The sequence below is a fragment of the Micropterus salmoides genome, unplaced genomic scaffold (assembly GCF_014851395.1).
Source record: "Micropterus salmoides isolate LMB-PRFRI ecotype aquatic unplaced genomic scaffold, ASM1485139v1 Ms_hic_scaffold_21, whole genome shotgun sequence".
Classification (NCBI taxonomy): Eukaryota; Metazoa; Chordata; class Actinopteri; order Centrarchiformes; family Centrarchidae; genus Micropterus; species Micropterus salmoides.
The window spans coordinates 24,371,978-24,384,435 of record NW_024041262.1 but is presented as its reverse complement, the minus strand read 5'-3'; the positions used below and the strand labels follow the sequence as shown (position 1 = coordinate 24,384,435).

Here is a 12,458-nt window from a genome sequence, read left to right as displayed (position 1 = left end):
TTTCCAATGGTGGGGACCTTGTAGACAGCTACTGGGATAATGTTTCCAACTTGTGCTCACTGCGCAGTAAACTTGACAAACTTCAGCTACTGGTGGGGAAAAACAGAGACTTTTATTCATCTTCTGTTCTATGCTTCAAGGAGACGTGGCTCTGTGGATTGATACTGGTGTCTGTGCTGCTGCTGGCCGGCTTCCGAGAGAACTGTGACACAGAACTTTCCGGCAAAAAAAAGTGGAGTGGTTTCTGTTTTTACAGTAACAGTGGCAGGAGACACCACCTTCATTGGGCTCATCTCTGCCTTCAACCTCATCAACAACAACCATCTGGTGACCTAGTGCAGCCAGAACTACCTAGAGCTCAACGGTTGTGGACTTTAGGAAGAACTCAGCCTGACTCTTTCCCATCATCCTGTGCGACTCCACAGTTAATACTGTGAAGTCTTTCCGCTTTCTGGGCAACATCATCTCCCAGGACCTCAAGTGGGAGCTGAACATCAGTTACCTCACCAAAAAAGCCCAGCAAAGGACGTACTTCCTGCGGAAGCTGAAGAAGTTCAGCCTGACAATGATGGTGCACTTCTACATCACCATCATTGAGCCCATCCTCACCTCCTCCATCACCATCTAGTATGTATCATCCTTTCCACAGATAAGGTGATCAGCTGCAATCTTCCATCTCTCCATGACGCCTTCAGGACTCTGAGGCGTGCAGGAAAGATTGTAGCTGACCCCTCCCACTGCGGACACAAACTGTTTCAGGTGCCTCCAGCAACCCCACCATTCCAGTAGGCCTCCTCCCCAACAAGTGCTTCTTCATCTCAGGTACCATTAGCACCTCCTCAGTTGCCTCCTGCTCATGCAGGCTGGTCAAACTCTGTAATGCAGCCCCAGTATCCTTATGACCATAACCAAGCTGATCAATAATACTGTAATGTCATTCCCCCATTAAGGCCCCCAAGCTCTGATACACAACCCACAACTGTACGCTACGTTATATTGCATTGGTCTAAGCTCATGACCCACTGCTTTATACGAACTCATTGGCCACTCTAGACCAACAGTATGGGCAGCCCCACCATTTAGCCTTGATATAGATGACCACTATATGAGGTCTACAAAATGTTTAACCTGGTGATTTTCAGGCGTTCCACAAAAAGCAATTAAGAGTCCAATCCCTAGTAGGAATGATGCAGGCTATGGGGGAGTGTGAGGGAGCAGCTGAACTTGCCTGTTCATCTCATGTAAAGCATCTCTTTAGCAAGCTACCAGCTGATTCAGTAGCCAACTTCATATGCTATATCCGTTCAGCCCGGCCAGAACCCACTTTACCCTGGTGGATTTTGCTACATGGCTCAGTGTCAGTTAGTGGCGGCTCAAGACACACATCTGACTCTTAAAACCACCATTCAGATCAGGAGTTTAGCACCAAGGCCTGCCCCCAAAAGCAGCCACCATACTGCATGGTACCAACACCCAACCCCATACCTCTTCCCATTCAGGTAAACTGGCCAAAAGCATGCCAATACAGCAACTCAGCTTTTCAATTCAATTATCTAATGCAAAGAGCTGAAGGGTCTGAGAACAGAGGACATATTAGCCTGGATTAAACAGGAAATGAAATGTTGGAGGTGTGCAGGACCACATATGGCAATGAACTGCAATCTGAAAGAGCAATGTCCCCCAGTGAGAAACATGTGGGCATTCTTCACCATGTTAACCAAAGAGAGAGAGACTCCAAGTTCCTATATCTGAATCCCCAGTCCAGCGCTCCCAAAATCCTTCTAAAGATGGTCAAAGTGATCCTATGGAAAAGACAACGTACTATAGATACCTATGCAATTTTGGATGGCTCTCAGCGAACAATGCTCAGCAGCATGTAAACTTCTAGGGCCCACAGAACACCTTGTAGTACACAGAATCTGGGCAAAAAACTGAAGCCTTAGATAGGACTTCAGTTGGTTTTGAAATTTCACCCTAAACCAGTAGTAATGGGGAATTAAGGCTCTTTTTGTTGAGAATTTATTTGAGAGAACATATTATTTATAAGGATTAATAAGTTAAGATATAAGTTAACATTTATATTCATAAATCTGTTGAATATGTAGTTAAAGGGAGAACTGCATTTCATTTCATTTGGAGTTACATTAAAAAGGGGACTTCATTACCCAGGAGGCTCTAGGAAAAAGAGTACGTGAGGTGATGACATCACTTGTGTGGCCGGAAGCACTGCTGTAACTCTTGTTTAGCACACGCTATATATGCATGTATTTTTGGCCTTTGTTTACTCACTAAAGAACGTCTTAATGGGATTAAAAGTCTTGCTTCGTCATTTTTAGTCAAGAGTTCATTTCTGCCTCACTCTTTCAGGGGAGCCGGATCTTATGGCTCCATTGCTGTCCGAGAGCCAGCTCTTTCCACTCCCAAACATCTCTTTATTTAGGACCACTTCTGCTTAGATTACAATCAACTTTATTGTGTTATGCAGAGTACGGGTACAGAGCAAATGAAAGGCAGTTAGAATCTAACCAGAAGTGTGTGTCTTCAGTCTTCAGATGGCCTGGCTCGCAATTTCCGACTAGTCTGTGCACAGGGGCCTTGTCATTTTGAAACAGGAAAAGTTCAAACACAAAATGTTGGAAGAACTATTGTCAAAGATTGTATGCTGTAGCATTAAAATTTCCCTTAACAAAGAAAATAACATGCAAAAACAGCCCCTCCCGTAAGTATTGGTACAGGGGTGTCCCAGTACTTTTGTCTATGTAGTGTATTTTAAAATAAACACAAGAGAAAGCCAAAAACAATATATAACAAAACACTAAAAGACAATGAAAACTGCTGTGGTTCTTCCCAACGTGCTTCGTAAACAACTTCTATCCTGTGTGGACTCTCATGTGTCTCTTAAGATGTGGCTGCTGATTAAATCTTTTACTGCAAACATCACAGCCAAACGGTTTCTCTCCTGTATGGACTCTCATGTGGTTCTTAAGATTTTCCGGTTGTGTAAATTTCTTCCCACAACCACCACAGTCAAATGGTTTCTCTCCCGTGTGGAGTCTCATGTGTCTCTTAAGATGTGGCTGCTGATTAAATCTTTTACCACAATCATCACAGCGAAACGGTTTCTCTCCTGTATGGACTTTCATGTGTTTCTTAAGATTTCCCTTATGTGTAAATCTCTTCCCACAACCATCACAGCCAAATGGTTTCTCTCCTTTATGGACTCTCATGTGTTCCTTAAGATGTACCTGCTGGTTAAATCTTTTACCACAACTGCCACAGCTAAATGGTTTCTCTCCTGTGTGGAGTCTCATGTGTGTCTTAAGATTCCCCTGTTCTGTAAATTTCTTACCACAAACATCACAGACAAATGGTTTCTCTCCTGTGTGCACTCTCACGTGTTCCTTAAGATGTACCTGCTGATTAAATCTTTTACTACAAACATCACAAGCAAATGGTTTCTCTCCTGTGTGGCCTCTCATGTGTGTCTTAAGATTCCCCTGTTCTGTAAATCTCGTCCCACAAACATCACAGACAAATGGTTTCTCTCCTGTGTGGACTCGCATGTGTTTCTTAAGATTTCCCTGGATATTAAATCTCTTCCCACAAACATCACAGCCAAATGGTTTCTCTCCTGTGTGCACTCTCGTGTGTTCCTTAAGATGTACCTGCTGGTAAAATCTTTTACCACAAACATCACAGCCAAGTGGTTTCTCTCCTGTGTGGACTCTCATCTGTGAATCTACATTTTCCTTCACTCTGAAACATTTCTTATTAACCAGACGGCTGGAGGACCTTTTTCCTGAATGACACTTCATGTGTCTCTGAAGAGACCCCTTGAGGTGATATTGTTTACCACATTCAAAGCAGCTAAATGATTCTTTCCCAGCATTACATCCTGCATCACTTACAGGAGCTTCCTTATATTTCAGAGCATTTACACCTGACTCAGGTGCTCTGGTCTCCTTCCAACCATTGTCACTGTCTTCAGTTTCAGCTTCAGAATCTGACAAAGGTTCTTGCCAGTCATTTTCACTGACTTCAGTGTCTGAAGCTTTTTCATCAGTATCTGGTTGTAAATGACTATCTGGATCAAGGTTCCCAGCAGGTTCTGATCCTCCATCAGTTTCTGTTTTTATCTGCGTAGCTGAGCTGCTGGCTGAAGGCTCTGCCTCTCTGTTGTCCTCAGTTTGTCTTTGATGAAGCTGTGGAGACTGAGGTTTCTCTTCCTCATCTTCACAGGAACAGCAGTGAATGGGAACCTGGTGATATCAGCCTCCTCCAGTCCATTAAGCTGCTCTCCCTCCTGACTGGTCCAGAGTTTCTCCTGTTCTTCTTTTATGTGTAGGAGCTCTGGATCCTCCTGGTCCAGACTGGGGCTCCACTCAGAGGGAGTCTCTTCTTTAATCACCAACAGCTGCTGGACATCTGCAGGCACTGAAACACACACCAAAAAATGTTGGCAGCCATTTTCTAGGACACAATATCGTACAAACATATCTATAATGTGTAAGATGGAGTTTCCTTACCAAATATTATATATAATATCACAGTATTGTAAAAAATGTGCCAAAAAAAGATTAAAATGTACTGATATACACAGTGAAACCATTTCAACAAGTTTTATATTGAAAACTACAAATAAATTTGACATTTTGTTTGCATAAACAATAAAATAACAGCCAATACCTTTTGCAAACATATGAAAACCATCTAAGTGAGCATTATCATTATCAAGATTTTATATTTTATAGTATAGAGGTAATGACCCCATGCACAATTACATGAAAACAAATAAGTCTTTAAAAGACAGTGATAGTAACTGCAATGAGCCCGACAACTGACATAAATACAGAGGAGTCTGCAGTGTTTCTCCTGTTCAGACACTTTTACAACTAATTTGATAGCTGCTGGATTTAAAAAAACAAGATGTGCTGGTTGGTTCACTAAATTGCTTAACGTGTTCTCGTGCAGTGGACGAACAGAGTCTGCAGACACACAGCGCACACAGACGCAGAACAACGTGTAGCGTTTTTACAAGAGCAGCTAACACTGAGAGCTTTAGCTTACAAACTTCCGCCGTGTTGTCACTGACCCAAACAAAGCCACGCTGCATATTTCTGGGAGACTGACACTAACTTCGGTTGATGCTGGACAGTATTTCCTGTAAGTTTATAATAGAGCGGTAACCAAACCCGGTTATCATGGTAATTAAAATGTGCACGGTAATAATAAACCTCGGGAATTTTAGTCACCATCAACTTTGGGTCTGGAGGAAAACAAAGTCTTACCGGTCTTCTTTTTAGGCATTGCCACTCCACTTGTGATTCTCCTCTTTACAATCCTTGCTTGCAGATCAGAGATGTATGAGTAGATTTTTCCAGACTTCAGGGCGTATAACTTGTGTCTTCTGCTGTTTTTCTTGTACAGCCTTCTGAAACTGTAATTATGCAAATTTCAACCATTAAAAATCAATTAGTCATTATAACAACTGATAACCTTGAATGGCAAAATGTTAATAATTACCACATTGAATACACAGATTGTAAATGGGAATGTAAATATTTCAAGTGTAAAACGTACATCTCTTTGCCTTCTGCTGTTTTCATTGTTGATCGGTTCCGGTGGAAGTTATAGTCCAGAGCAGCAAGCAGAACTCTTGCCTCATAAACTGGGGGACTGAAGGTGAAGCGCTTGCTGGCATACATCAATATATGATTCTGGAAAGCCTCTAGGTCTGCAGCTGATCTGATACAACAAAAAATGTATTTATGTAATTAAATAAGCACAAATAATCATAATGTACATCTGTGTGAAACATGTGGACATTTTACCTGAAGAGCAGGTATTTATGCACATGCTTCAGCCAACGCTTATTTAGAATGATGTCCACTAAAGCTTTGTGGCACCTGGAGTCTTTCTGGATCCACGCCTTTTCTTTAAGGTGCACATGTTGACACTTTCCCATAGTCCAGGTGGGAATGTCACACACATGGTGAATGATACCAAGCCACAGTGCCTGTAAAAAACAGAGTAGCACTATAAAAAGATGCCTCTCATGGAAATGAATTAACAGAGTAAGATAAACAATATAGAATCTGAACTTGTTTGAATAACAATAGACAAACAGAGTCTGCTTAAACTAATACCACACAAACAACTATATGTTAAACACACCGTGTAAACATCCACAGTGCAGGGTGGGAAAATTATGTGAACCCATAGGATGAAGACTTATTGGACTAATTTTAAAATTGAAGTTAATTGGAGTCAGCCAACCTGGAGTCCAATGAGACAAGATTGGATGTGATTATAAGAGCTGCCCTACCCTATAAAAAATACACACCAATTATGAGTTTGCTATTCTTAAGAATCATTGCCTGATGTGAACCACGCCTCGAACAAAAGAGCTCTCAAAAGACCTAAGATTAAGAATTGCGGATTGCATGAAGGTGGAGAAGGTTAGAAAAAGTATTTCTAAAAGCCTTGCTGTTTCACTGTAAGACAAATTGTCTATAAATTAAGAAAGTTCAGCACTGTTGCTTCGCTCCCTAAGAGTTGCCATCCTCTTAAGGATGATTGCATGGACACAGTGCAGAATGTTCAACAAGGTTAAGAAGAATCCGAGATTGGCAGCTGAAGACTTACAGAAATGTCTAGAACTGTGTAGACAACTCTACGATATGTCAAACACTAAACACGAATAGAGGTCATGGGAGGACACCATAGAGGAAGCCATGCTGTCCAAAAAAACCCCATTACTGCGCATCTGAAATTTGCAAAAGAGAACTTGGATGTTCCACAGCACTACTGGCAAAATATTCTGTGAACAGATGAAATGATTGTTTGACAGGAGCACACAACTTTATGTGTGGAGGAAAAAGGCACAGCATGCTAACATCAAAACCTCATCCCAACTCTAAAGTATGGTGGAGGGGGCATCATGGTTTGGGGCGCTTTACTGCCTCAGAGCCTGGTAGCCTGTAGCATCAGCGGAAACATGAAATCAACAAGAAATTTGAGACTCTAAGGCCATCTGTCCGCCAATCGAAGCTCAGCAGAAGCTGGGTGATAGAACAGGACGACCCAAAGCACAGAAGTACATCAACAACAGAATGGATTCAGCAGCAGAAAATCTGCTTTCTGAAGTTGCCCAGTCAAAGTTCTCACCTCAACCCAATTGAGATGCTGTGGCATGACCTCAAGAGCGATTCACACCAGACATCCCAAGACTACTGCTGCACTGAAACAGTATTGTAAAGAGGAATGGTCCTATTTTAATCCCAACCACAGACTACACCAGATGATTTCAGTGATTAACACACCTTCAGCCAGAGAGGAGGGGCTAAACAATGAAATCAACTTTTTTGTCTTTGATTGGAATGAAAACATACGTACTCTGTGAGGAATGGCACATAGTTAAATACCCCTGATTTAAGATATAGTCACTTTTTGAAGAATACATACTGTAGACAGTAACATGAGTCACTTATTCAACTTACAGCAGCTATTTTTTTGACCAGGTTCTTGGCACCATGCCACATGTCCTGACTGTGATGGATTCCAAGATCCTTGCATCTGCCTTCATCTGGGTCTGTGAAGTGGGGAAGCATTTATTATTACTACAATATTTCAATCATCTTTTCAACTAGGGCTGCACAATTAATCTAATCTCAATTGCGATGTCACCCTATTCAATTACATAAAGGGTGTGATTATATTAAACAAAAAAAGTGTGCTGTGTGTTCGACACTCTGGTCTCTTTGTGCACAGCAGTGTGCAGTGCACTGCAGATCGCAGTATTTGTTTTGCCATTTGCTGGGACCCAATGACCAGGATCTCTGTTTTGTCTGAGTTGAGCTGGAGGAAATTATTTGACATCCAATTTTTGACATCACAAAGGCAATCGGTAAGTGAACTCAGCATTCCAGGGTCTGTGGATCTGAGTAGATCTGTGTGATCAGCATAAACATGAAAAGAGACACCATGTTTCTCAATAAAGTCTCCAGGGGGAAGCAAATAAAAAGGAAAATAAAATGGGTCCTAAGACCGACCCCTGAGGCACAACATATTTTACTGGACAGAATGAAGCGACATAGTTATTCACAAAGAAACAGAACCTCCTATTTGACAGGTAGGATGAAAACCATTTTAAAGCTGTACCAGATATCTCCACCCAGTACCACAGTCTGTCGAAACATGATGTTGTGATGAATAGTGTCAAATGCAGGGTTACGGTATAGGAGTACTAGGACTGAGCACATGCCATCATCAGCAGATATTAAAAGGTCATTAGTGGCCAAGTGATGCTGTCACCATACAATGTTCTAGACTGACAGTAATCTGCTGCTGATGCTTTTATCCAAAGCGACTTACAATTGCTATATATGTCAGAGGTCGCAAGCCTCTGGAGCGTGCCTCAAGTGTCTTGCTCAGGAACACATTGGTAGACATGTCACAGTGGGGAATTGAACCTGGGTCTCTCACACCAAAGGCATGCATCTTATCCACTGCTCCATCACCACCCCTTACTCCATAGCCCCCACCACCCTGAGCAGTCGACCGTTGCTGAGCACCCGCTGCTACAGAGCTATACTTGACTATTTACTTAATTGTAAAAGAAAGTTACGACCCTAAAACTATGCTTAACAACATCCAGACAACATGCCTAACACTAAAGCCTCCAAACCTGCAGCGAACAAGCCGGCTGAGGAGCTACACCTCCTGATGCGGATACTGGAACCCTCGCTATGGAAATATGCCAGCGGTTTAGACATTAATGGCTTTGTGATGCGTTATTTTGATGCGTTTATTTACACTGTTGTACAAGCTGTACAGACACTATTTTACATTGTAGCAAAGTGTCATTTCTTCAGGGTTGTCACATGATAAAATAATCAAATATTTACAAAAATGTGAGGGGTGTACTCACTTTTGTAAGATAGTGCAGCTACAGATGCCAACATGTTGCTCTGCAAAGATTTGACATGTATTTGTACATTATATCAGATGAGTACTTACTCATAAGGGCTGTGATCTGGGCATTAGCATCTGTGCAGATCTCCTCTTGATTTATCTCTGATGTAAGCTTGTCTACAGTCTCGATAAAACCCTCCTTCTCCATGACGACAGAGTTGCAGGATGTCTGCTGCTTGTTGATGGTGGAAACATGAATGATCCCTTGGTGTCATTCTCTGCTGAAAAAAAAAGTAATAAAAATAAAATCCAAAAATTATATAAATGAGTTAGCTGCTTACATACAGTCACACTGCCTAATGTCTTCAATACTTGTATAACATGGTAAAGTTTCAGCTACGCACCTAGGACCACAACATCTTTCCCCTGAAGGCCACTGAGGGCCTCAGTCCTCCTCTCTTCCCAGAAGCTCTTCACTGTGTCCACACAGTAAGCGTCCTGAATGGACACGAAGGTGTTCTTCTTCACCATCCCCATGTTCATGAACTTGAACAAGAGGGCGACCTTCGCATAGTCGTTGCCAGACAACAAAATGTTGGTGGACAAGAGAAAATCTCCAGCTTGCGTCCCACACTTCATTACAGGCTGGGAATTCCACCTCCACAAGCTGTGTCCATTGGGACAGATCTGAAAGTCCAAGAAAAGGCAGGATTGCATTTGGCATGTACAGCACTGGCTTTCACTACAAATGTCTTTTAATGGGAATTTACAGTTATGATACGCTGCGACTGTCAGGACTTACCCATTCGACACTCGTTGCTGTGCCCTTGGAAGTGATGTTGATCTCAAAGGGGGCAACACAGTCACACACCACACCAGTCTTTAAAAGGCCTGTACATTTTTTCACAGGCAGGATCAGAAATGTAGCCAGCTGTCTCAAGCAGTCCTCGTATACTATTGAAGCTCTGGCACCAACGATGTCATCTTCACAAAGGACCTGCTGTGGGGATGGGAAAACAGGGTCCTGATCACAGGGAGAAGCCTCATCAGGAGGGTCTTCACGTGCAGGCTGGTCATGCGCTGCCTCGCCCGTTCCAATAACTGGAAGTCGATCGATCGATGGTGCTTTCTTTAATGCTCCACCCATTCTGTTGAGGCACAACATGAAGGCATATGTGTAAAGATTTGAATAAAAGCTGGCATCACAGAACAATAGCAGAGTAAAGACTGACTGATAACACACCGTATACAAATGGGTGGAAGATCCTCTTCATCAGAGCTGTCATCTTTATCTCCATCATCTTTTTCATGAAAGGAAGAGGAGCCTTCATCTGTCCAATCAATTCTGTAAAAGGAGGACATATTCATAAAACAATAACTTATAGAGAGAGAACACTAAATAGTAATAAATGTCATTATGAAGCACTACTTATGGCCCTTTTCCACCTCATGGTACCAGCTCGACTCGCCTCTACTCACCTTTTTTAGTTTCCATTGGGGAAAAGTTGAACCTGCTCGTATCACCTCCATCGAGGTTCCACACCAGCTGATTTGAGCTGAGGCTAGGCCTGTGCGATATGACTGACAGTAGAAAAAAACGTCTGTCGTTTATATATTTGTTGTTTTAAAAATCCCACACTTTACAGTAATATTTTGTTGAGGGAACGGCGCTTTGCACCGCGATGAAGTTAGTTTGAAGTTCTATGGAACGTCCAACGTAAAACTAATATCCAACTTTCATCACTAAATCCATTTCTGGTAAGTTTTAAGGTGTGACTGTGTAGACTGTGTAACATAATCAACTTTACACTCACAGAGCCCCCAATCCCACAGTCACACAGACCACTGCAGCAAACACAGCAGACGAGTCCAGCAACAACGGCTGATCTAAAGCAAAGCAAGTCGAGCTGAGCTGGTAGCAGTGATGGAAAAGCGCCATTACACACTGTTCAAGGGGTTACACACTGTTCAAGGGGTTACTGAAAACATTGTGCTTCTCATCCATGCTCATGTCCTGTAAGCTGTAGAAAAAAAGCATTAAAATATATAAATTATGAATATACAAAAAACAGAAGACATGTAGTGCAAAGAAGTTATGACAGTTGAACTGTTTCCTTTGTTCAAGGTTCATTTCTGTGGATTCTGCAATGACATTCAGACGCTCATCTCTGAAAAGAAGAACCAGAGCATGATACATCCCACATATGGAGATACAGCAGCTATACTGTATATATTATATTAATGACTTGCCTGTTCATCCTTCCAGAAGCACCGATGCTAGACACTGCTGCAGCTGTGAGTTGAACAGGTGTTTCCTTCATGGGAGTCGATGCTGCAGATCCTCTCTCATAGCTGGAGAAACAGCAGCAACATCAAGAGAATAAGTGCTACATGACACAGCTGCACACCCCTGTAATACATTCTGTTACGTCCTAAGGTGCTGGGAGGGTCGGCTCGCCTGGACAAACTCACCAAAATAAATCAGGAATAGCAACTATCAGGTCAACTACAAGCATGATCTCAGGCATGGATAGTGAACAAACTGGGAAATATATAAAAGTGTCTGAAACATAAATGTAATTTTGTTCACTTGGATGAACAGTTTCTTTGAATATAAACTGAACACAAATCCATTAATGGAGGCTGTGGGATGCAAATCAACCTTTGGCCATGGCATGGACCTGTGCATCAGATTCCACCTATGTGCAATGACAAACAACAACATCGCTCCTTTTTGTAAACAAACAGAGCAAGTAAACAACATGTTTGACCTTTGATAGGCACTGCACAGCGTTTTGACTGAATAATCAGCATTAATAAATAAATCTTTCCCAGCAGGACTGTAAAATATGAAGTGTGGCTGTGTTAGCAGCTGGCTGACATGAGCTCCAAGGTTTCTGGTTAACGTTACACTTTGATTGGCAGTAATTTTCGGGTCTGTTGGGTCCAAATAACGAAGATAAATTGTAGGATTTGTCGCATGAAAGTAAAACTACAGTCCTGGTAGTAATTACTGAGTTGGTAAGTCTCCCTGTGGCCATGTTCCAGCTGAAGCTACCAAACAACACGGTGCGTTTAGATCGGGCTAAATTACCTGTGCAGCAGAAAACAGGCAACTTCGGCGTCACTCTGAAAACATTTGTCCCTCATCAGAGATTTCCATTTGGGGAAGGCCGCACCGATGTTGATCATTGTTTTCTGCCGTCGTCTGTCCACATTTAGTTTCACTTCTTCCTCTTTTCGCTCCGTCGCTTTTTCTTCTGCTAAATAACACGTACGATCCTCCATTTGTCAAAATGTTGGCTTCTCGGTTAGCCAGCAAACACTTCAAACTCATCTCATCTTCTTTCTTCTCCTCCGTCTGTTTTCTACCATCTGCACATGGATGCAGGGTCTGCAGGAGAGGAAGGTTCCGGTTTCCGCCTGTAGTCCGGGGAGTATTGACCAATCACGTTGCAGCGGGCTTTGGTTGCATGCAGGTAAACAGTCCGTGTGGAGCGCAAAAGAGGCGGAACGCATCGGCCGAAATGTAAATCTGAACCCAT

General features: G+C 42.4%; 2 protein-coding genes across 2 annotated transcripts; both read right to left on the bottom strand.

The window, feature by feature from the left end:
• Nucleotides 1-2,452: 2,452 nt before the first annotated feature.
• Nucleotides 2,453-3,848, bottom strand: LOC119916470 (gastrula zinc finger protein XlCGF8.2DB-like). Its single transcript, XM_038736501.1, has one exon. The coding sequence runs from the start codon at nucleotides 3,813-3,815 to the stop codon at nucleotides 2,871-2,873; it is 945 nt and encodes a 314-aa protein (XP_038592429.1). The 5' UTR covers nucleotides 3,816-3,848; the 3' UTR covers nucleotides 2,453-2,870.
• Nucleotides 3,620-12,345, bottom strand: LOC119916467. The gene is made up of 11 exons (XM_038736499.1): nucleotides 12,008-12,345; nucleotides 11,164-11,265; nucleotides 10,875-10,934; nucleotides 10,157-10,258; nucleotides 9,716-10,061; nucleotides 9,318-9,600; nucleotides 7,500-7,591; nucleotides 5,832-6,016; nucleotides 5,581-5,745; nucleotides 5,289-5,437; nucleotides 3,620-4,434 (listed from the first exon to the last, which is right to left on the bottom strand). Exons 1-11 carry the CDS (start codon nucleotides 12,199-12,201, stop codon nucleotides 4,133-4,135), a joined length of 1,980 nt encoding a protein of 659 aa, XP_038592427.1. The 5' UTR covers nucleotides 12,202-12,345; the 3' UTR covers nucleotides 3,620-4,132.
• Nucleotides 12,346-12,458: the final 113 nt, after the last annotated feature.